This window comes from Monodelphis domestica, chromosome 1 (assembly GCF_027887165.1).
Source record: "Monodelphis domestica isolate mMonDom1 chromosome 1, mMonDom1.pri, whole genome shotgun sequence".
NCBI classification, from domain to species: Eukaryota; Metazoa; Chordata; class Mammalia; order Didelphimorphia; family Didelphidae; genus Monodelphis; species Monodelphis domestica.
In genome coordinates, this window is record NC_077227.1 from 726,561,572 (window position 1) to 726,586,848 (window position 25,277).

At 42.3% G+C, this 25,277-nt stretch overlaps 1 protein-coding gene across 3 annotated transcripts in view; it reads left to right on the forward strand.

The window, feature by feature from the left end:
* TRABD2A (TraB domain containing 2A) overlaps positions 1 to 24,973 on the forward strand; it is a 63,689-nt gene extending 38,716 nt beyond the window's left edge. For all 3 annotated transcript variants that reach the window (XM_056813597.1, XM_056813589.1, XM_007477788.3), the window contains 3 exons: positions 12,134 to 12,224; positions 22,679 to 22,957; positions 24,474 to 24,973. In XM_056813597.1, coding sequence (XP_056669575.1) covers positions 12,134 to 12,224; positions 22,679 to 22,957; positions 24,474 to 24,657 — 554 coding nt within the window. In that variant the 3' untranslated portion in view covers positions 24,658 to 24,973. The remainder of the gene's footprint in view (positions 1 to 12,133; positions 12,225 to 22,678; positions 22,958 to 24,473) is intronic.
* The last annotated feature ends 304 nt before the right edge of the window (positions 24,974 to 25,277 follow it).

Below are 25,277 nucleotides of genomic sequence, written 5' to 3' on the forward strand. Positions count from 1 at the left end.
CCATCCAGCTGTTCCTTCTCCCTCCACTTAAAAAAAAAAGGGGCTGGTCGTCAGGACTGTCCAGATAGACTTTTCTGCTGTATTGTGCCCATTCTTGTAGACTTTTAGAGCTTCGGGGATATTGGAGGCTATGCAGCCCGATCGCCCCTGATTTTAAAGTTGAGGAAACTGAGGCTTACGGAGACTCCTTGGCAAGGACCTGGTAGAACCAGGCGTCAAACTCGGGTCTCCTGACACTTAGGTCTGCCGGTTTTCTTCAGGCGGTCATCTTCTTCAAGGATACCATGCTGCCTGAGAGAAAGAATTCTAGAAAATTCAGGTTTTCTAGGACTTTCCCTACTTTCAGGAAAGGCTCATTAATTTCTTCTGAAGATGGCACCGCACCAGGAGAGCCACATGGCACTTGTTCACAGCCTTCCACATATTTTTATTTAAACTCGCTAGGAGATAGCATCTTGGAAGCCATCCCTAAATTATTTTGGGCCCAAGGATGAAGCTTAAGTCACACAGAATTATTCTTTATGCTTTAAAAGATCGTAAACAGGGGCAGCTATGGAGCCAGGTCTGGATTCAGGAGGTCCTGAGTTCAAATCTGGCCCCAAACACTTCCTAGCTGGGTGACTCTAGGTAAGTCACTTTGCTCCCCATTTCCTAGCCCATAGAGCTCTTCTGTGGTTGTAAAACAGACAGTGAGTGTTAAAAAAAGGATTGTGAATACTCATGTGCTACCTGTGTTTGCCTGCGCTTGGTTTTGAAGAGCGTGTATGAAGTGTTGACTTTTTGAAATGTTTAGAAAAGGTCAGATCACTTTGTTGCAGGAGGTGATTGTCTTGGAGCTGAATTAGTGAAAAAGGATTCTACTCATCAGGATGACCTTCATACACTTTAGAGAGAGACTTGGACCCGAATGAGAAGATCTGGGGTCATGTCCGGGTGTCTTAGTGGACCACAAGCTCCATAGGAATCACTGAGGATATAAGGGGAAGGGGGAGAGAGCCAAAATGGTGAATGTGATTGGGGTAGCAGGGAACCATAGTGGAGAAAGTACCAGGTCTGGAATTGGGAGGAGCTGGGTTCAAATCTGACCCAACACTTCTTGGGGTGGGACCCTAAGCAATGTATTTAACCTCAACTGCGTATGGGTTACCTAAGACAGAAGGTATGAGTTAGGGAAAAAAGTGCGTACTACGTGCCAGATCCAAAGCCAAAAGCTAAGTAGTCTCCACTCTCAGGAAGCTTCTGTTCTACTGGGGGGATGAGGAGGAGATAGCCCTGCTCTGCTCTGCCCCAGACTCACCCCAGTGGAGAGGAGACCTCCGGATCTCCTGCCTTTTCTGGCCCGTTTTACCATGTCTTCTGTCCAATGTCCGGTCCAGCAGCAGGAATGGTGAAGGGGGTCTTTCAGGGGGTGATTGGTATTCTGTAGATACATTCTGTATAGGCATATCATATAGATACGTGATGGTTGGCTTTCTAGTATTGAATGGGCGTATGATTGTTCTGTTGGGTCACAGTGGGCAGAATCCAGTCAAGAAGCAATTATGAAGTGCCAGGCACCAAGCTTAGCATTGAAGCTACAAATAGAAGCCAAAAGGAATGGCGTTGGGGGCCGTTAGGGGACTCAGTGGATCGAGAGCCAGCCTTAGAAATGGGTTCAGATCTGGCTTCAGACATTTCCTAGCTGGGTGACCTGGACAAGCCACCTACTCCCCATGGCCTAACCCTTATGGCTCTTCTTCCTTGGAATGAGTACACAGTATTGAGCCTATGATGGAAGGTAAGGGTTAAAAGAAATGGTGGTGCTTGCCCGTAGGGAGCTTACGTGCTAATGGGGGAAGATAGGAGATGAAAGAGGGCTAAAAAGGCCAAGGATGGGAAGGAACATGTGTAGATTTGATAGCAAAACCCAGAGGGTCAGCAATGGAACCAGGAGAGAGAGAGAAGAAAAGATGGTGGGCTTTGGCCTTTCCTCAAAATGATGGCTCTAGGAGGAGCTCCATGAGGACAGAAGGAGGACCCATGGGTGGAGGGATGTTCCAGGGTGAGAAGGATACTGGAGATAAGAAGCAGAGCCAGGAGAAGTTGTGTAGAGACCCATTTTGGATTCAGTGTCAGCAAGAACATCCTCACCACTGGACAAGAGTGAAACAAGTGACTTTTCCAGGTCGAAGGATCCGCCATCTTGGCAGTCTTTGAGCAGGCTTGGCTGACCACTTGCCAGAAAGAATGTGTTGGCAGTTATTTGTGAGGGGAGGTGTAGACTGGAATAGTTCAATGACTTCTGGACGTGCTTCCAGCTCTAAAACTCCGAGTCTTTGCTCTTTGATTTTGTATTTTTGTGACCTTGGGCAAGTCATTTAGACTCTGAGCTTGAGTTTCTTTATCTATAAAATAAAGTTAATCGTGCTCCCTCTTGGAGTATGAAGGACAACCACCAGCCAACCACCACCAATGACTTCTTCCCAATCAATTTAAAAAACAAAACCTTGTAGGACCCGGAGCCTGCTCATTCTTCAGCTGGCGGTCCTAGGGCCACCAGCTCTGTTCTTCCTTCCATGACCGAGTGGTACTGGGAGAGATTTCTGAAATCCTCTCTCGGATCTCCCACAGCATCTTTTTCCTAGGAATTTGTCATATTCTAGTTCGAATGATAGTATTTCTGTCATTATTCCCCTGCCAGATGGTAAGGTACGGGGAGGGCAGAGACCAGGAGGCCGTGCGAAGAGTGCCGGATCTGAAATCAGAGTCACACACCATTTCCGATGCTTCCTGTGTGTTGTTGGGAAAATCAGTTTCCTCGTCTGTAAAATGAAGGAGTTGAACTCGATAGCCACTGAGGTCCCTTCCAGCTCTATCTAGGATGCTACAGTTTTTAGTTAAGCTCCCCTGTGACTATGACAGTGCTCTGTACCCAGGAGGTCTTTAATAAATAATGAGTGAATGGGAAAAACATGTCTCAGTGTTAAGCCCTGATTAGTGGCCAACACAAGAGAGGACAAGTTCCTGCCGTATGTATTGACTAACTGTGTGACCCCGGCCGAGTCCCTCAGTCTTTCTTGGTCTCATCTGTAAAATGGAGGGATTGGCCTTGATGGCCTTCCAGGGACCATGAGTTTTAGATCTTTGATTCTGTAGCTGGATGGCTTTGAGAACTTGGGATTCTTTGAGCATGGCTTAAAACAGAGGAATTAGGACCCTGGGCCAGAAATGGAGTATACCTCATGAGGGCTGCATGATGCCATGACAAGTATTTTATATTTAAAAAAGGAATAGAAAGAGAATGTAATGTCCAAGTTGGGAGTGGAGAGAGTCTCAATGATTCTCTATTCAATGACTTAGGAGTGATTTCTCTTAAATTGTGAACTTTTGCTTCTGGGGAGACAGAGGCTGTTGGTTCTTTTGAATATGGAAGTTCTGAGTTATACAGGTCTAAGCCAATTTGGTGTCCTTACCGAGCCCAGCACCATTATTTATTTCTAAAAATCCTTAATTTCAACCTTAGAATCAATACTGGATATTGGTTCCAAGGCAGAAGAGTGGTAAGGGCTAGAAAGTGGGGGCGAAGTGACTTGCCCAGGGTCACACAGGTAGGAAGTGTCTGAGACCAGATTTGAACCCAGGATCTCCCATATCTAGGTCTGGCTCTCAATCCACTGAGCTACCCAGATGCCCCCTCTAGTGCCATTATAGTGCTAGGTGTCCAACTTGCCCTAAGAAGACAATTGATGAGTGACAGTTACATGACACAGTGGATTGAGAATCATGCTTAGTGATCCTGGGTTCAAATATAACCTTAAATACTTCCTAGCTGTGTGACCCTGGGCAAGTCACTCTTCCCCTCCCCCCCTCTACCCTTTGCCTAGCTCTTATCAGTCTTCTGTCTTAGTACTAGTACACAGTAATGATTTTAAGACATAAAGAAAAGGTTTTTATATAAGGAAAAAAACAACAACTGACCCAGGTCAGAGACAGAGTAGATTAAAAGCTCTCATGAGAGATAGGTGAGGTAAGCTTGGAAAAAATGAGCAGATCTAGTCTTTAAAAGAAAAAAAAGGACATAAAGTTTGGGTTTTTATATAAGAAAAGAAAAGACAATTGACCCAGGTCAGAAACAGTAGATTAAAGCTCCCATGAGAGGTAGGTGAGGTAAGCTTGGAAAAAACAAGATCTAGTCTAAGGAAAAAAAAAGACATAAAGTTTGGGTTTTTAAAAACATAACCTTCTGTTTTTGGTAAGCTTATCTAGTGGGAAAACCTCTGGAATAGGAGGGGGAAATGATGGATAATGCAGCAGCTGCCATGATGTTGGGAAGGCAGCATTGAATCCTGGAATGAGATCTAGAGCCTGGGGATCCTCTGAGCTGAGATGAAGGAAGATTTAAAGAGCCCAGATGGAGATGTAATTCTTTGGCATTAAGTTGTCAGAGGTGTCTTATTGTTCAAGGGCTTCCGGTGGGATTAAGGAGATATTTTCTCCCAGCTGGGTTTTGAGGGGAGGGAAAGAAGCTGCTTTCCCTCAGAGACTCCCATTTCAAAGCAGCTGCTTATGTTTATGGCACGAAGAGTGCCTCAGCTTGGCATCTTTACTTCTAGAGCATGAGGGTCTCATTTGCCTCTGCATCCCAGCCTACCTTGGTGCATCTAGCAGGGATGAGGGAAGAGAAACTGATGAGAAGAGAATTGAGGAGAAATTGATGGCCTTGTGAACTTTCCCTCCTTCTCCATTCTGACCCAGTTTTTTTCATGCACCAGGGGAAGGAGGGATGTAGGAGGAGTGGAGGTGACAGTAGTTGCCAAGAAACAGGAGGGGATGACAGCTGCTTCCAGGCTGCAGAGGGTACTCGGTGCTTTGCCATCAACTTTACATCTCCCATGGATTTTCATGGTCAACTCCAGAAAGCCTTACTATTTGTTTTGAAGCCTGAAGTTGGCCCTTTACTACTAAATGGTGTACAGTGTCTAGTTATGGTCTCCTAGGGCTTTCCCTGGAAGTAGAGCAGACGAAAAGCAATTGGGAACAGAGCCCAGTCTTAGTTACTTCTCTTTACCCAAATATGACTCATTATTAAACGAATAGCACCAGTATAGGTGGATTCCTTTTTTATATTTTATATTTAGAGCAAGGTTTAAAGATACATCAGTACGCTGACATCGATGAAGTGCCTTGATTCTCTGAATGTGAACTATTATCAGTTCCTGCTTGATTTACCTCTGTTTTTTCAGGCTTAAAGAATTTAGATCCAAAAGGGACTTTTAAAGAGATTTGGCCCAGCATTCTTATTTTACGGAAAGGGAAAGACTCAGTGATAGAGCCACGATTTGAACACAGGTCTTATTCTAGATTCAGCCTTCTTTCCACTATAGTCAGTCAGCGAGTAAATGATTATTTAGTGTCTGCTGTGTGCCAGACTCTGTGCTTAATGACCGGGATAGAAAGAGCATCCAATGAGAGCCTCTGATCTCAGAGAGCTCCCAGTCTAATGGGGGAGCTATAGACAGCACAAATCGGAGAAAATTCACGCAGGGAAGGCAGGAGAACTAAGAATATCTACGCTGCTGAGCAGAAGGAATCCTTTCCTCACCCTGAACCCTTTCTTAGCATCTGGAAGTCTTTGGGGGCTTCTGATCAAGCCTGGCTCAAACAAATAGTCCTGGTGAAGAATTGTTAGACCATGGGCGCTGCTAATCCCAGGGACTCGAAATCCCTTTATATTCTTTTCCAGGATAGAACTACCTTCTCTCCACGTGGCTTCTCTCCCCTCCGAGCCCCCATGTGCTCTCTTCCTTAGAAAAGAGACAAAAGAGGCACTTCTCACAACGGTATTTTCCCAGTTAGGGGTTTCTTTGGCGACTTGGCGTCTATATCACTCACGGCCTCCCTCATCTTTATCAACACCCGGCTTCCATTTAGTTACTTACAATTACACATTAAACCAGCATAGCGTGTTATTATTGGGTCCCCCTTCCCTCCAGCTGGCTTCTTGCCAGACACTTCTTAAAGAGTCCAAGCTGCCTTTTTTCCCCTTGGAGTATTTAAAAACTCAGCTGGACAATTCAGAATGGTATTTAGACAGAGTTGCACGATAGTGCTCTCACGGGCAATTTTTCCCCCCTTTACAGATGTTCTGTAATTTCTTCAAGTTGAAAATGAAGGTCAATTTATAGGATTAGCCAGAATAAAAATCTGGGCTTGTTCCATATTATAATATTTATGGAACAAGTTATGGTATTTATAGTCTTTGTATAAGTGTGAAAGGGACTCTGGGTTAAAGGCATGGAACTCAATGCTTGGACAATTCCTGCAAATTTTTGAAGACAAACCCAGAGGTGGATCACATAATATAAGAACTAGCTTAAGGGGAAAATAGGAAGCACAGTGAATAAAGTGCCAAGCCTAGATTCTGGAAGACCTGGGTTCAAATCTGGCTTTAGATACTTTCTAGCTATGTGACCCTGAGCAAGTCACTTAACCCCAGTGGTCTACTTCTGGATCTTACTGCTCTTCTGTTTTAGAATCAATACTATTGATTCTAAGACAGAAAGTAAAGGTTTTAAAAAAACAAAACGAAAACAACTCACCTGGTGGATTATGATCAGATTTAGCCTGACAGTTGTTAGTGGCTGAATTTTTTGGTCCATGATAATACATGGAGCATAAATGAATGAACGAGAAGGCATTTTTTGTGTATTTACACTGATTATGTTCTAGATACTGTGATACAAATAAAATAGATACAAATAAAAAATTATGTATAATTTTTGATACAAAATATAAATAAAAAATTGAGATAGTCCCTGCCCTCAAGGAGTTTCTGTTCTAAATGTATGACAACGCACATAAAAGAAAGTTCAGCTAGAGCAGTAATGTGCATGGCAAGGCCCAGAGGTTTTTGCTTTAAATTGCAGGAATAGGTCAGAAGACAGTGATGGGGATCTCTGATGGGACAGGTAGAAAGGCTTGGAGAACCTTAGGTTTCATTGGCAGGGTGTCCAACTAGGTACTCCTCCATTTTATTGAAAGAAAATAGAGTCAATGGATTTTGGCCATCTTATCTGTGGGTATTCAGACAGCCCTGATGGGTTCTGGACAGCTGAGAGCTAGGATGTGCAGGAAATACAAGTTGGGGAATGGTTCCACCAGTGGTTATGGTGGGTCTTCCAGATGTTGACTGACCTTTGGTCCTTTTGGTCCTATATGTGATTCCAGAACAGGCCTTGAAAAGCAGATAAAAGGTGCAGAGAACCAACCAGTTCTTTGTCTACAAAACACATTGTTTTACATTTCCAGTGCCGCCATCTTTGTTCAGGGACCAGTGAGTTCATGCAAAACTGGAGGAACTGAACATGTCTCCATATTGGCATTCATGCTGGAGGTGAAAGAAGGCAGTGTCTGGAGGGTCCAGCTAAGTGCAAAAATGGCTGCTGGGCTTTCCTCAGGGAGGGGGAGAAGGGGGCTGGCAAAGCTGGCTTCATCCTGCACCCAGAGCCACCAAGAAACATTTCAGAGGATACATTTACCAGCTCGGGCAGGCCACTGTTTGATTAAGTTCAGCAAAATATTTCGTGAAGGACTTGAGGATAGAAAGACAAGAGGGCAAACCAAACCAGTCTCTGCCCTTGAGAAGCCTATAACTTATTGGATTGGGATTTTATACACACTCACAAAGTGTATCTCTATGTGGGCATGTATACACATGCTCACTCCAAGAAGGAAATCTGCCATCTCCACATTTCTAGCATTCTAGCTTTAATCTCTCTCCTGAGTTCCAGTCCTTATTTTTTTCCCTTCACAGCCTTGCCTTGGGGGTTAATTTCAATTTTATTCAACCAATAATAAGCAACTATCATGTACCAGGCACAATGGTGGGTTCTGGGAATATAAAGGTTAAAGGAAAATTATCCCTGTCTTCAAGAAACTTACATTCTGTATTCTGACATGGATAATTTGATATTATACACTAATAGCTATCTCTTGTAAAGGATAATAACATAGAAGAATTCTTTGATGGTCTTGACAAGACAATAAGAATACAGAGCTAGAAGGGGCTCAGAGGCCACCTTGTCCATTTTATTTTATTTATTTTTCATTTTTATTGTCATGCAAAACATGATTCCATATTGATCATTATTATACTATACTATATTATACTATATTATACTATATTATACTATACTATACTATACTATACTATACTATACTATACTATACTATACTATACTGTACTGTACTGTACTGTACTATATTATACTATATTATACTATACTACATTATACTATATTATATTATACTATACTATATTATACTATACTATATTATATTATACTATATTATACTATACTATACTATACTATACTATACTATATTATATTATATTATATTATATTATATTATATTATATTATATTATATTATATTATATTATATTATATTATATTATATTATATTATATTATATTATATTATATTATATTATATTATATTATATATACTATACTATACTATACTATACTATACTACATTATATTATATTATATTATATTATATTATATTATATTATATTATATTATATTATATTATATTATATTATATTATATTATATTATATTATATTATATTATATTATATTATATTATATTATATTATATTTATTATATTTATTATATTATATTATATTATATTATATTATATTATATTATATTATATTATATTATATTATATTATATTTATTATATTTATACTTAAACTTATACATAAACCCCCAAATAAACCTCAGAATAAAACATAAATATACTGATAATGTGAAAGTTGACTCGAATAGTTCAAGTTGACTCGAATAGTTCTTTCTCTGGAGGTGGATTGCCTTCCCCATCATGTCTTGTAGGATTGTCCCAGACTATTGCATCGCTGAGAGTAGCCAAGTTTTCATTGTTGATCATCGTCCGGTATTGCTGTTGTGTGTATAATGTTCTTCCAGCTCTGCTTATTTCACTCTATATCAGTTCCCACAAATCTTTCCAGCTTTTTCTGAAACCACTTTGCTTATCATTTCTTATTCCACAGTAGTATGCTATCACTAATAGGTACTCCAACTTGTTTAGCTGTTCCCAAAGGATGCACATTCCTTCAATTTCCATTTCTTGGCTACTACAAAAAGAGCTGCTATAAATATTTTTGTACAAGTAGGTCCTTTCTCCTTTTTTTATTATCTCTGGACTACAGACCCGTTAGTGGTTTTGCCAGATTAAAGGGTGTGCAATTTTAAAACCCTTTGGGTATAGTTCCAAATTGCCCTCCAGAATGGTTGGTTCAGTACACAACTCCACCAACCATTTTGTCCATTTAAAAAATAAGGAAAGTGGAGCCTTAGAGAATTGATGTGATTTGCCGACGGTCATTTGGATGGTAAGCATTGGGTGGGATTTGAACCAAGGATCTCTCATCTTAAAGCCGGTCCTCCTTCTATTGGGCTGTGTAACACAGTTCTTGATGCTTGGTTATCAAGGGAACCATGATATTCAGTGCCTCAAAAAGAGTGTGTATAGTATCAGGAGGGTAAAAATGCAATTGGAAAAATACATTTATATATCTAGAGAGACCAAAGATTTGTAGACTGCCCAGAAGCCTCCTCACTCATATTTGTAACAAGTCTGTTCTTGAAGAGATGGTTGGAAATCACTGGGCATGATGAGCGCTGAATGCTCATCCCTCCCAATGAGATTGGCTGTATTTTAACAGAAAGGAAATACCTGGATGCTAGTATGTGTGAATCGGCTGTCTTTGTTGAGGCATCCCTGGACAAAAGTTTAAGCAGAGGTCAAAATCAATATCCAATCAGAGAAAAGGATAAATATACAAAGACAAGAGCATCCAATTACAGACGATTTGACTGAGACCAGTTTGGACAAGTTGTTAACTAAAAATGAGAAACAAACATAAATGGAAGATGTTGACCTATTGTTTAAAGCTCAAATTGAGTATTTTTTTTCTTCATAAGACCTTCTCTCATCCTTCTCTCCCACTTCCCAGAGCCTCCCATATTTTGTTTCTATTTCTAAGTGGTACAGTGGATAGAGCACTGGACTTGGAGTCAGGAAGACTCATCTTCCTGAGTTCAAATCTGGCCACTGACATTTACCTGATGTGAGATCCTGGGCAAGTCACTTAACCCTGCCTGCCTCCGTTTCCTCACTTGTAAAATGGGCTGGAGAAAGAAAGGGCAAACTTCTCTAGTATCTTTGCCAAGAAAACTCTGAAAGGGCTCACAAAGTCGGACATGACTAAAACCCCTGAACGGCAACAATGATTATCCATAGCATTGTACCATAGTTGATAGAGCAAGTCAGCAAAACTTGGGTTCAGTTTCTGCTTCTGATATATACTGATTTTGTGACGTGGATAAATCACTTAATTTTTCATTGCCCCTCCACCCAACACCTTTTGAAAATTGTAAATTTTAGAGAAGTCTCCCCCTTGGATTGATAGAGGTCGTTTCCTCACCGGGTGTCCCCTGTGCCAATGAAATTAAAGGTCCAGTTGCTCGCTATCCAGATCTGTATGCCTTTTGCCCCAGTTTTAAATGATAAGCTCCATGAGGCCAGAGACCATGCTTCATCTAAACTCCACCTTTTCCCCCAGTGCCTGCCACACAGCAGCTGAATATCACTTGAAATGCTTTGGTAGCCTCCTTGCTTTGCATCTTGTTTTATACACTTTTGCCCCAAGCTTCTCTGCGTCTGAGAGAAGACTAGAATTGAATTTTTCTTGATTGCTCTAGAGTCCCTCCGGATTGTCATTCTGAGCCCTCAGCTTGAGCCTTGGACTGTCCTCTAGAGGAGAAAGGATGGGAGCTTGGGTTCTACTGAAGAGCACCCCTGGGAGTGCAAATGACAAAGTAACGAAGTGGATAATCAGTTTAGATTTTTCTTATCCCACATCCATTTTCTGTGCAGTTGTTACTCTTTATCTGGAAGGTTGCCTGGTTTCAGGCAGGGAAACTGGTGCCCAGAGAAGCTTTGCTCTGTCTGAGAGTCTAGTTTCAGGCCCTCATATGGTGCCCTTCAGCCAGACTGCCTCGAGGCTGAGCTGGAGACCTCTGAAATCAATCAAGACACCAGTGTAAGAGAGGAAAGCAGACTCATCATGCTGGAAGACCATCCTGAGCAGGGGAAGGGCAGGAAGGAGAGAATTCTGGAGAAGGAACAGAGGAACTGAGAAGATCCAAAAAGCTGAACTCAGTTCTCTTTGGGAAGCCCACCAGGGAGGTTGATCTGGGCAAACCTCTGAGCCTGGAGCATCCTCCTGGGAAGCCTGACCCAGTATCCAGTGAAGACAACCCAGAGTCAATAGGACTTTGCCAGAAAGCCATTCACCACAAGAAGAGTTCCTCTCTATCCCTCTAGACAGCCTTGAATTTGATACCATAGCTAGGACAGCTAGGAGTCAGGACAGCTCTGACCCTGCAAGACTTGGGGAGAAGGGGCTCAATTGTTATCTTTAGGGACTTCCCATTTTTCCCACCTTCCCATTACCTTCTCCCACAAACTCCCTTGCCCTAGCTTTCATGTGATCCTTTCGAATAAATAGCTGTTTACTAGATCAAGTGCCTGCTTCCTAGGATCCAAGAAGGGAGACTTGGAGTTTGGGGAGAGGAAAGTTCCACTTCCCTCCTCAGAGAGGGAGACGCTGTCTGTCCTGTATTTATTCAACCAAGTCTCTCAGGGAACAGAAACTTGTGATTCTGAAGGCAACCGGAGTGGGGTTTACCAGGGAAAGAGAGAGAGAAACCCCCACCTCTTGGCTCCATTCCATCTCTACCACACTCTGGTCCTGAATTCGGTGATGGGCGATTCCATTTCTCCCTCCATTACCCCAGGTTATGGGAATCATGGGGAAGTGAAGCCTTCATGGCAAGAGATCCAAGTACCACCCCCCCAGCACTGCCATACGTGTCCTGCCTACCTCACAGGGTTGTTGTGAGGATCAGCTGAGCTCACCTGTCGAGAGAGCTTGGTGACTGTCCTGGTCCCTTACCATGGGAAGGGATCGGGGCCCCCATGTTTCTTTCTGTTGATGTGTATGTGTGTGCGTGTGTGTGCGTGTGCTCTCCAGAGATTCTGATTGTTTTTCTTAACTGCAGGTCATTTCATGGGCAACGACACAGTGCTTGATGTTTTGAGGAGAGAAGGGTATGAGGTAGAACACACCCCTGCCGGACAACCTATCAACAAGTAATGCATCGACGTTCTGATCTGGGTTGAAGACTAGCTAGAGAAGTGGTAGAGGTGGTGGTGTAGACGGGGACCTAGAACGAGCTGGTTCCTAAACCAGGAGTATTTTCTCCCCACAAGGATGCACCAAAATTCAGCTCATTCTAGTGAAGCCCTTCTTAAGGGCTCTAGGGATACAGTCGTCGCTGCCCTCAGGGAGCTTCCTCTCTGGTCATGGGGTTCCCCTTTGATCTCCCCTCAGGCTGCTGGAAGGAATGATTTTTGTTTTGTTAAATGAGCCTTGGACCAAATGGTCAAGAGTCCTGACTCCCTCGCCTTCTGGTTCTGTGACCCCAGGCGAGTCACATCACTGCCGTGATTTGGCTTCCTCATCCACCAAGTGAGAACAGTGATCAATACTTGGCATTCCCCACTTCACAGTGTGGTTCCATTCCATTCAACCATTGATAGGGTAACACAGACTCTGGGGGTACAGAGCCAGAAATGAGCTGAGGCCTGCCCTCAAGGAGCTTCCTTTCTACTGCGATGGGATATACCATATGCCAAAATGAGTAAACCTCTCAAGATTGTCTACAAATCATTGTGAGGTTGTGCTCAAAGAAATGGAAGTTGAGTCAGTCAACAAGCATTTATAAGCCCTCACTATGTGCCAGGCACTGTGTTAAGGGCTGGGAATGCAAAGAAAGGGGAAAGCAGGTCACAGGCTAAGGGCGATTTAAAGTTGGAAGAGATGTCAAAGATGGCGCAACCCAACCTGCCCACTGGATGAAGAAAAGGGCCTGCAGAGATTGTGCCAGGAGCATGATTGTTATTTACCCTGAGTTTCTTTTGGGCACTAAGGCTGTCAGTTAATAAACATTTTCTAAAGTACTGTAAGATTAAAAGGAATATCCAATAACTTCAAGTATCATATTTTATAAGATTTATTAGTAACAACTTGAAGCAGAGGAAAGTAATAGCCTTAGTAAAGAGCAGTTTCCAGGACTGCAAGAGTGGGAGAGAGGGAGCCAAGAGCGGAGTTATGGAAACTTTTATCTACAAAACATAGCAAGGGGACAAAAAAAAGGAATGCTGGGAAATGTAGTTCAAGGGTACAAAATTCTAATTACACAGTACTTAGTGTGTAGCCAGGTGTGTTTGTGGAGCCTGCTCTCAGGGAGGATGAGGCTGGTGATTGGCTCGAGCATGGGAGTTCTGTGCTGTGGGTGGGTCGGAGCCATCCATGTCTGCCTCCAGAAGAGGAGAGCCCCCAGAATTCCTAAGGAGGGGATGACGGGCCAGAGTTGGAATAATAGAGCAGATTAAAGCCTCTGCACTAGCCAGTAGGGTGATCAGATCTCAGTAAATGTTGATTAACTGACTGAATAGCCGAGGCAAGATAAAAAAAAAATTACACATAGGCTTAATTAAGTGCTGAGGGTAGCACCAGGGGCAACATCAGGCCCTGCCCTCCAGGAGCTGGCATTCGAATGGGGATGGAGATAGCACACACATAACTAGCTTCACAGGAGATCTGTACAGGAGATGGGGCAAAGCCTTCTTGGGGGAGCCACTGGCAGCTGGGAATGGGAAGAGGCCTCCTGAAGTAGTTGGGATTTGAGCTGACGCTCTGTTCCAGGCCAAAAAAGGAATCCTTTGCCTGTCTAAACCTGACCCATCCCACACGGCCCATTCAAGTCCATGGATTTCCTGACTCCTCCCAACACACAGTGACCTTTCTCCTTTCTGAATTCAGTCAAAGAATTAAAAAAATATTAAGCCCTTCCCTTCTGTCTTAGAATCGATGTTAAGTATCACTTCCAAGGCAAAGCAGTAAGGGCTTAGTTCATTGGGGTTAAATGACTTGTTCAGGGCGCCATTTTCCTCTCAGTGGAACCAAAGTTTGAATTCCCTTTCTAGGGGAGTACTTATTCTATTTGTTGAACCTGCAGGCCACTGAAAGCCCCAGAATGGTTTGTTGTCTTACCCGACTTCCCTTCCTTATGCTTATAGAATTGAGTTTTTAACTTCTTTGTTGTATCAGATCAGTGCCATGTAATTTCTTGTTAAGTGGTTCTCTGATGATTTCCCAGGTGTAAAACTTGCCTTCACAGCTAGATTGGAAGCTCCAAGAGGGCAGGGTCTACGTGGTCGCCATTTAGGTATCTGTTGTAGTCTTTAGCATAGGCCTGGGTCCATATTTGTAGGAGGTATATCCTTGGTTACCAGTGAGTGCCCTTGGCCAGCTTATGCACCCAAGATGGAGATGTTGCCTTCCATATCTCCTCCTCCTTCTACGTCTCCTCTTCCATCCAGACGCTCCCCACCCATGCCTGCCCTCCCCTGCTTGGAGGCTCTAGTTCTCCAGCCTTGGCCCCAGCTGCCTGGCTTCCAGGTCCTCTCTGCTGTGGGCAATGGTCCAAATACCTTTTTATTCAGTTCCTAGGTCTGAGGCCATCCCAGCTGCCTTGTCTCTGCGGGACCTCCAAGTGGCCTTGAGCACTCGGCAGTAGGTAGGTGATGACCCATTTCCTTGGTTCCTGAGTTCTTGAGCACTGCTGACCCAGTTTAAATGGTTAGGATCCCCAGGAAAGGCCAGTCATAAAACCATAGATTTGTTAGAAGATGAACCTTAGTGGTCAGCTTGTCCAGTGCTTTCATTTTATGAATGAGGAATCTGAATCCCAGAAAGAGGGATCAAAGATTTGAGAGTTGGAAAGGGCCACGGCAATGATCTAGTCCACTCAGTGTTGGACAGAAGCTTCCATTAGGTGATATTCAGCATGGAGGCAACCCTCTTCTGTTTGGAGACCTCCAAGGGAGAGAAATCACTACTTCTTGAGGCTGTCATATAATCTTTGGACAGCTCTCACTTTTTTAGGTAAACAGTGTTAAGTGACTTGCCCAGGGTAACACAGCTAAGAAGAGGACAGCTCTCCTTTAAAAGAAATTTTTGTTGCTCTCTAGCCTCAGCTGGATTCTTTGCATCTTCTACCCATTATTCCTGGTCCTTCCCTCTGTGGTCAAACAGAACAAGCCTGGATCCTCTCAGAGTTGACTCGCCTAGAGTAATTACAAAGTAATTACAGGACAAAAGCTCAGGCTTCTTGATTCCCAGGCCAGTGCTCCTTGAGCCTAGCTAAGAGTTCATTTCCTGGGACTGCCCATCTGCTTTCTGGCTTAGGGTCTGCTGAGGCCAGCCCTTCTCTGGGCTGGTTGCCTGCCTCCCGTAGCTACCCTCATTCCCAGCAGGGTGGGGACTGGCCCTTGGCCCTTGTATTCCTGGCCTGGAAGTGCTAGGAGAGAATCCTCCATCTCTTTCTGGAGCTCCGTCTTGCAGCCTCTGAGGGGGCCCTGGAGGGGATGGGCATCCTTTGTAGAGAATTAGCTGCCTGCCTTTTAATTTGCTGAGTGGCCCTGGGCAGATCATTTAACCCCCACAGCCTAGTTTTTTCAGGTATAACATGAGTGGATCGCTCTGTCTGATCTCTAAGGTCCTGGATAATAATACCCACCCTCCAAGGTTCTAGTGAGGATTAAATGAAACGTATTAAGTCCTCTGCAGATCTCAGAATGCTATGTAAGACTATTAGGAATAATATCAGAGTATTATGTTATTTTACTACAACACAATAGCATTAAATATAATATCCTCTTATAATTATGATAATGTATTATAATACACAATTATTATAATACATTATCATAATTATTAATTATTTTAAAATTTTATTTAAATTAATTAAATTTTATTTAAATTATACATTTATTATATTATAAATATAAAATATTTATATTTTATTATAATCTATCATAACAATATCTAGCATAATATATGATTATAATTATATTATAACAATAGATAGGAAATAATATATATTATAATTATAATAGTTATGTTATACTATCATAACAGTAGATAATACAATACATAAGATTATTATAGTGTTATAGATAATAGGTAATAATATAATATATAATTATACTTATATTAATCATGTTATTATAATATTGTAACAATGGATAACAATATATGAGATTATTATTTTATTATATAGCAATAGATAATTATATATGTTGCACTATTAATTATTATAATATTATAGCAATAGAAAATAACACAACAGAGGATTATTATTATATTAGTATAATATAATAGGTAATAATATACAATAGCTATAATATTAATATATTATTATATATATATATATATAATATTAATCATGTTATAATATATCATAACAATATAGAAGAATATTATTTTATAATGTAGCAATATATAATTATATATAATTACACTATTAATTGTTATAATGTAGCAATAGATAATAAGACAACATATAGGATTATTATATTATTATAATATAATAGGTAATAATATATTTACAATTATAATTATATCAATCATGTTATAATATTGTTACAATAGATGATATATAAGATTTATTTTATTATATAGTGATAGATAATAACATATATAATTACACTGTTAATTATGTTATAATATAATATAGCAATAGATAATAACAATATATAAGTTTATAATTATAATAATATAATATTAATTGGAATACTAAATAGTTCAGTGGATAGAGCACTAGGTCTGAAGTCAGGAAGGCTCCTCTTCATGAGTTCAAATCTGGTTTCAGATACTTACCAGCAGTGTGACCCAGGACCAATCACTTAACCTTGCCTGCCTCAGTTTCTTCATCCATAAAAATGAGCTGGAGAAGGAAATGGCAAACCATTTCAGTGTTTTTGCCAAGAAAACCCCAAACAGGGTTAGAAAGAGTAAACATGGGTAGTTAGTATTATGGAGGGGATGTGAACCCAGGTCCAGGGCTCCATCCACTGTACCATACTGCCTAGGGATGACAGTTAAAGCCATGGAAGAGAGAGAGCTCTCTGAAGGAAGGAGTGCAGAGGGAGAAAAGTCGAGAGGGCTGAGACTTGTGGTAGAGCCCTAGTAAATGTCTCCATTTAGAGGGTGGGGAGATTAAGATGTGCCAGAAAAGGAAACACCAAGGATGGTTGAAGAGATATGGGCAGAACCAGGAGAGCATTATATCCCAGAAAGCAAGGGAGAAGTGATCTTTGGAAATGTTGATGGTGCTATAGTGGGAGAGAGGGCTTGGCTGTCTCTCTTAGGCTCTCATGGTGGTGGGAGAATGAAAGCAACATAGAACTGGAAGGGTCTGACTTGATCATTTTACAGATGGAGAAACAAAGGCCCAGGGAGGTTATATGACTTTTGATCATAGATTTAGAATTGGAAGGAGCCTTAGAGGCTGTCTAATCCTTGCCTCTCAGTTTACAGATGAGAAAACTGAGACTTAGGGAGAGGAGTGACTCTGGTTTCTATACAAACCTTCTTCAAAGGTTTTGGGACAGATCCAGCATCAACCTGGTCTTTGATCATTCTCTAAATCCTGGGTTAGGGATCATAGATTTAGCTTTAGAAAGGACCTTAGAAACTGGCAACCATTTCATTTTACAGTGGAGGAACTGAGGCACTGGTTAATAACCTGCCCAGTCACATGGCTAGCAAGTATTTGAGGTGGGATTTGAACCCAGATCTATACAATAGGGAGACAGCTAGGTGGGTCAGTGGATAGAGCGTTGGGCCTAGAGTCAGAAAGACCTGAATTCAAATATGGCCTCAGACACCTACTAGCTGTGTGACTCTGGGCAAGTCATTTAACCTCTGTTTACCTTAATTCACTGGACAAAGAAATTATAAACCACTCCAGTATTTTGGCCTTTTACAGATGTTGTCCCTTCTGTAAATGAGGATGAGAATGTGTATGTCGTGCAGCTGGGTAGAGAAGGTTTAAGGTAAGAAGCAGAGAGATGGCACATGTTTTATGATGAAATCTAATCTTTGCTTCCTTGGGTAGCTGGGTGCCTCAGTTTCCTCATCTGTAAAAATGAGCTGGAGAAGGAATAGCTAGTTGGCTCAGTGGATAGAGAGCCAGGCCCAGAAACAAAAGGTTCAAATGTGACTTCAGATACTTCCTAGCTGTGTGACCCTGAGCAAGTCACTGAACCCAGTTTACCTAACCCTTGCTGCTATTCTGCCTTGGAACTAATACTGATTTTAAGACAGAAGTTAACAAACAAACAACCCACTTTCCGAACTGCGTATGCTGTTCATCCTGCCCCAAAGTCCTCACAGCACATGTTGATATTGTGTCATCTCCGTGGGGGAGATGTGGCTGTGAGAGGGATGGAGTCACAGGACCCCCGTCTGAATCCTGTTTTGGCCACTTAAACTGGAACTGAGTTTCTTCCTGTGTAGAATGAGAGTTGGAGGGAGAGGCAGCATGATATCCCTCCGCCCCAGAGTCCATGCCCCCAGGAGCCTGCAGCGGGGTGACACAGCATCTGGGGTCCCCACAAGTCCACGCGCTTGTTCACCATAGGCCAAGAGGCGGAGGAGTCTTCAGAAGCTGCCAGGGACTGGGGCATCTTCCCTTGCTGCCTTGCCAGTTAGGTCTGAGTGGGCAGGGATGAGCGAAGTTTGCTCTTTGTCAGGGACACTTTTTGGTCCTTCAGTTTCCAGGTGAGGCCTTTGATGAAGGGAGCTAGTCTCTTGCAAAGACCTAGGCCAGAGGATCATTGTTTTATAGCTAAGAGGGTCCTGAGAGGGCATTGAGTCACATCTTGACATTTTACAGATGCGAAAGCTGAGACAGTTTTAAGTGTGACCTTAATACAGGTCAGACAGCTATTACACACTCTGAAGTGGGATATGAATCCAGATCCCCCAGACACCAAGTCCAGCCTCCTATCCATTGGAAATAAGCATTATGCAGTGCTTTCTGTGTGCCCAACACTGTGCTAACCTCAAAGGAGGTAGGTGGTATTATTATCCCCATTTTACAAATGAGGAAACTGAGGCAAATAAAGATGAAATGTCTTACCCAGCTAGAAAATGTCTGATGTCAAATTTGAACTCAGGACTTCCTGATTCCATGCCCAGCGCTCCTTCCACTATATCATTCTAGCTGCCTCATCTGCTTGTTATTTTAGAAAATATTTAGGTCCTTTGGAAGGAAACTGAGAAGGAATAACAGATATACTTACTTTCTTTTTTAAACCTACTTTTTGTCTTAGCATTTACTAAGTATGGAGTCCAAGACAGAAGTGGGGGTAAGGACTAGAGAATTGGGGTTAAGTGACTTGCCCAGATAGGAATGTCTAAAGGCAGACTCAAACTTAGGACCTCCCATCTCTAGGCTGGCTCTCAATCAACTGAGGTGCTGAGCTGCCTCAATAGAAAGGCTTTTCCTTATGTATTTGCCCCCATGGTGGTTGTGGGGAAATTTTCCTCTCTAGAGTAGATATAGACACACATGAAGTAACGTATCCCCCTTCAGTTTCACATGATGTCACCGTATCGCCCTTCAGTTTCACATGATGTCACCGTATCGCTCTTCAGTTTCACATGATGTCACCGTATCCCCCTTCAGTTTCACATGATGTCACCGTATCGCCCTTCAGTTTCACATGATGTCACCGTATCCCCCTTCAGTTTCACATGATGTCACCGTATCCCCCTTCAGTTTCACATGATGTCACCGTATCCCCCTTCAGTTTCACATGATGTCACCGTATCGCCCTTCAGTTTCACATGATGTCACCGTATCCCCCTTCAGTTTCACATGATGTCACCGTATCGCCCTTCAGTTTCACATGATGTCACCGTATCCCCCTTCAGTTTCACATGATGTCACTATATCCCCCTTCAGTTTCACATGATGTCACCGTATCCCCCTTCAGTTTCACATGATGTCACCGTATCGCCCTTCAGTTTCACATGATGTCACCGTATCCCCCTTCAGTTTCACATGATGTCACCGTATCCCCCTTCAGTTTCACATGATGTCACTGTATCCCCCTTCAGTTTCATATGATGTCACTATATCCGCCTTCAGTTTCACATGATGTCACCGTATCGCCCTTCAGTTTCACATGATGTCACCGTATCCCCCTTCAGTTTCACATGATGTCACCGTATCGCCCTTCAGTTTCACATGATGTCACTGTATCCCCCTTCAGTTTCACATGATGTCACTATATCCCCCTTCAGTTTCACATGATGTCACCGTATCGCCATTCAGTTTCACATGATGTCACCATATCCCCCTTCAGTTTCACATGATGTCACCGTATCGCCCTTCAGTTTCATATGATGTCACCGTATTCCCCTTCAGTTTCACATGATGTCACCATATCCCCCTTCAGTTTCACATGATGTCACCGTATCCCCCTTCAGTTTCACATGATGTCACCGTATCGCCCTTCAGTTTCACATGATGTCACTGTATCCCCCTTCAGTTTCACATGATGTCACTGTATCCCCCTTCAGTTTCACATGATGTCACCGTATCGCCATTCAGTTTCACATGATGTCACCATATCCCCCTTCAGTTTCACATGATGTCACCGTATCGCCCTTCAGTTTCACATGATGTCACTGTATTCCCCTTCAGTTTCACATGATGTCACCATATCCCCCTTCAGTTTCACATGATGTCACCGTATCCCCCTTCAGTTTCACATGATATCACCGTATCGCCCTTCAGTTTCACATGATGTCACTATATCCCCCTTCAGTTTCACATGATGTCACTGTATCCCCCTTCAGTTTCACATGATGTCACTGTATCCCCCTTCAGTTTCACATGATGTCACCATATCGCCATTCAGTTTCACATGATGTCACCGTATCCCCCTTCAGTTTCACATGATGTCACCGTATCGCCCTTCAGTTTCACATGATGTCACCGTATCCCCCTTCAGTTTCACATGATGTCACCGTATCGCCCTTCAGTTTCACATGATGTCACTGTATCCCCCTTCAGTTTCACATGATGTCACCGTATCGCCATTCAGTTTCACATGATGTCACCGTATCCCCCTTCAGTTTCACATGATGTCACCGTATCGCCCTTCAGTTTCACATGATGTCACCGTATCCCCCTTCAGTTTCACATGATGTCACTGTATCCCCCTTCAGTTTCACATGATGTCACTGTATCCCCCTTCAGTTTCACATGATGTCACTGTATCCCCCTTCAGTTTCACATGATGTCACTGTATCCCCCTTCAGTTTCATATGATGTCACTATATCCTCCTTCAGTTTCACATGATGTCACTGTATTGCCCTTCAGTTTCACATGATGTCACTATATCCCCCTTCAGTTTCACATGATGTCAATGTATCCTCCTTCAGTTTCACATGATGTCACTGTATTCCCCTTTAGTTTCACATGATGTCACTCTATCCCCCTTCAGTTTCACATGATGTCACTGTATTCCCCTTTAGTTTCACATGATGTCACTCTATCCCCCTTCAGTTTCATATGATGTCACTATATCCTCCTTCAGTTTCACATGATGTCACTGTATTCCCCTTTAGTTTCACATGATGTCACTGTATCCCCCTTCCGTTTCACATGATGTCTCTGAGTTTCATATGATGTCACTGTATCCCCCTTCAGTTTCACATGATGCCACCGTATCCCCCTTCAGTTTCACATGATGTCACTGTATCCCCCTTCAGTTTCTCATGATGTCACTGTATCCCCCTTTAGTTTCACATGATGTCACTGTATCCCCCTTCAGTTTCACATGATGTCACTATATCCGCCTTCAGTTTCACATGATGTCACCGTATCGCCCTTCAGTTTCACATGATGTCACTATATCCCCCTTCAGTTTCACATGATGTCACCGTATCGCCCTTCAGTTTCACATGATGTCACTGTATCCCCCTTCAGTTTCACATGCTGTCACTGTATCCCCCTTCAGTTTCACATGATGTCACTGTATCCCCCTTTAGTTTCACATGACATCACTGTATCCCCCTTCAGTTTCACATGATGTCACCGTATCGCCCTTCAGTTTCACATGATGTCACTGTATCCCCCTTCAGTTTCACATGATGTCACTGTATCCCCCTTCAGTTTCACATGATGTCACTGTATCCCCCTTTAGTTTCACATGATGTCACTGTATCCCCCTTCAGTTTCACATGATGTCACTGTATTCCCCTTCAGTTTCACATGATGTCACTGTATTCCCCTTCAGTTTCACATGATGTCACTGTATTCCCCTTCAGTTTCACATGATGTCTCTGAGTTTCACATGTTGTCACTGTATTCCCCTTCAGTTTCACATGACGTCACCATATCACTTTTCAGTTTCAGTAGCATCAGTAGATCCCTTCCAGTAGAGTATAAGCTCCTTGAAGGCAGTGATGGATTCACTTCTGTGTCTATCCCCAGGAGAGGCAGGAGAGCCCAAGAGAGATTTCTCATTCTTTCTTGGTCCCTCCTGATGCCTTTTGGTTTGATTTTTGTGGAACTTTGTTGTGAGCTTAATGACATGGGGTGGGGGTGGGGATGATCATGGGGGTGGTTGTACTGCCTCTCCCCCTGCATGACCTTTCAAATGCTTTCTTTGTCAGTGAAAAGCCCAGGAGAACCCCTTCCACTTTGTCCCCACCACCCCCTGCCCATGCATCCAATGGGATCTCGCAAGTATCTGGCCCCCTGGGGTCACCAGGGGAGGAAGAAGAGGAGGAGGAAGAGGATGAAGAGGAGATGCTATTGCCACACTTGCTTCTGCCTGGGAATGCTGACCTGTTAGAGAAGATGGACAGGAAGTACAGGAAAAAGAAAAAGAAACAGATGAAAAAGCAGAGGCTTCGGCAATTTAGTGATCTATGGGTACGCCTGGAGGAGAGGTCAGTGTCAAGGGCTGGCTCTTGTTTTAGCGAGCCACTGACCTTCATTCCTGGGGTGGGAGATCTAATGGGAGTATCTGAGGAAGAGGAGGAGGGAAAGAGAGGTTGGGGAAGGAGATGGGGGAGGAGGTAGATAGGGAGAGAGGGAGGAGGAACAAAGAGGGAGGGAGGAGAGGGAAAGATGAGGAGGGGTAGAAAGAAGGATGGAGGAGCAGGAAGGATGGAGAATGGGGAAGAGAAAGGAAAGAGGGTTAAGTGTTAGGTGGGGATAGGGGGCTGATCATATGAGAAAGCCTTCTCTGCTTCTCTTGGACCAAAGTGATTCGAATCTTCATTTTGGGACAATTATTCTTGTCATCAATTTCCTTCTCTCATCAAATGTTATTTATAAATAATTAAGAGAGATAAAGATTAAGAGAGAGGATATATATATATATGTATATATATATATACACACACACACATATATATATATATATATATATATATATATATATATATATAGAGAGAGAGAGAGAGAGAGAGAGAGAGAGGCAAGGCTACTCAAGGGGTCACTGAGTTCAATCCTACAGATGAATAAAGTGCCATCTAAAGAGGTTAAACTAAGTCAATTCAACTGGTCAGTTCAACAAGCATTAAGTACTTATTATGTGTCAGCCACTTAATAGAGGTTAAACGGTGACTTTCTCAGGGTCATACAGTGTGTATCTGAGGCAGGATTCAAACCTGGGTCTTCCTCCACACAAAGGGATTGCAAAAGTGACATGGCAACTGTCTTTAAGAATCTGAGGTATAGATGAAGAATTAGATTTGTTCATCTTAGCCCACCTCAGAGGATGGGGCATGGAAATGGCAGAAGATTAGATTTCAGTAGGGATGGAAAACTTCCCATTAATGAAAATTGACCAAAAGTAGAATGATTTTGGAAGTAGTAGATTCCCCTTCATGAGATATCTGCAAATAAAGATTGGATGAATCATTGTCCAAGATGTTTATTTGATCGATTTTTGAGACAGCTAGATGACTCAGTGGCTAGAACAATGTGTCCAGAACTCAGGAAGACCTGAATTCAAATTTGTTGTCAGATACTTCTTAACTATATGACCTTGAGCAAGTCACTTAACCTCTCTCTGCTTCAGTTTCCTTATTCCTCAGTAAAATGGATATAATAATAAAACCTTCCTCTACCTTAGGTTATTACATGAATTTTTAAGATGAAATATTTATAAAGTCCTTTGTAAACCTTAAAGTGCTCCATAAATAGGCTATTATTATTTATCTTATATGTATGAAGATAAATATAAATATATATACATAAAATTATAAATGTTAAAAATGTATATGTAAGAGGTGAGCTATTGTGTCTGACACATATTTGACACTTAAGAAATGCTTGTTGACTTTTATTGGGCCATTTTTCATTATTCAAGGACCTGTAGTTTGTTTCATTTTCAGTATTATCCCTGCCTGGCTTGGAGGTGGTAAGTCCTATAATGTTTTTCTGTTTATCTCCTAGTGCTCCAGCCCCACTTCCTCGGATCCGAATTGTTAATGGGTATATCACAGTGGAACCTCTGCTGCCAGGCCACAGGAGATCTCCCCATGTTCAGACAGTGTCAAACAGTGCCTGCTTGTCACTTTGGACACTTCTATTTTGGTTGCTGACTTTAGCCCTTCAAACTGAGATCACGCTTCTCTAAGACTTGTCCCACAGATGCCAGTTGCCTTTTCTCAGCTTGGCCTTATACAGATGGAAAAGAAAACATTAAAAACAAAACAAAATACTTTCACACCTGTTACTTGAATGAAAGAATCTCATCCTTCCAGTTTGGGCTGTGTCAGCTTGCTTGACACACCCGTGTGGAAGGCAAATTTAATGAAAGCCATTTAGTTTTATTCTTCTCTTTTTGAAGAATGACATCTATGCTATCCCAGAATGCTTTGGGGAGATGTATCATGTTGTAAGATAGCTGTAATTTAGCCCTATGGAAATCATTAAATACATTTTGGTCCAGACTTTTTTTCTTTTTCTGTGTTGCTACTGGAATACTCTGCCCATAACTGGCTGGCTCAGACATATAACTCTGGGAATTTTCCCAATGTGGGGAAGTCTCTGAAATTGGTCATAGCAAAGTAGGTGCAAATGTGTATTGCTAGTAGAAGTTCCTCCCTGGAGCACCCTTTAGTGATCAGGCAGTAAACATTCCTTAAGCACCTACTGTGTGACAGGCACGGTGCTAACTGCTGAGGGTACCAAGAAAGACAAAAACAGTATCTGCCCTCCAAGAATTCACATCCTGTTGAGGAGATGACATATATG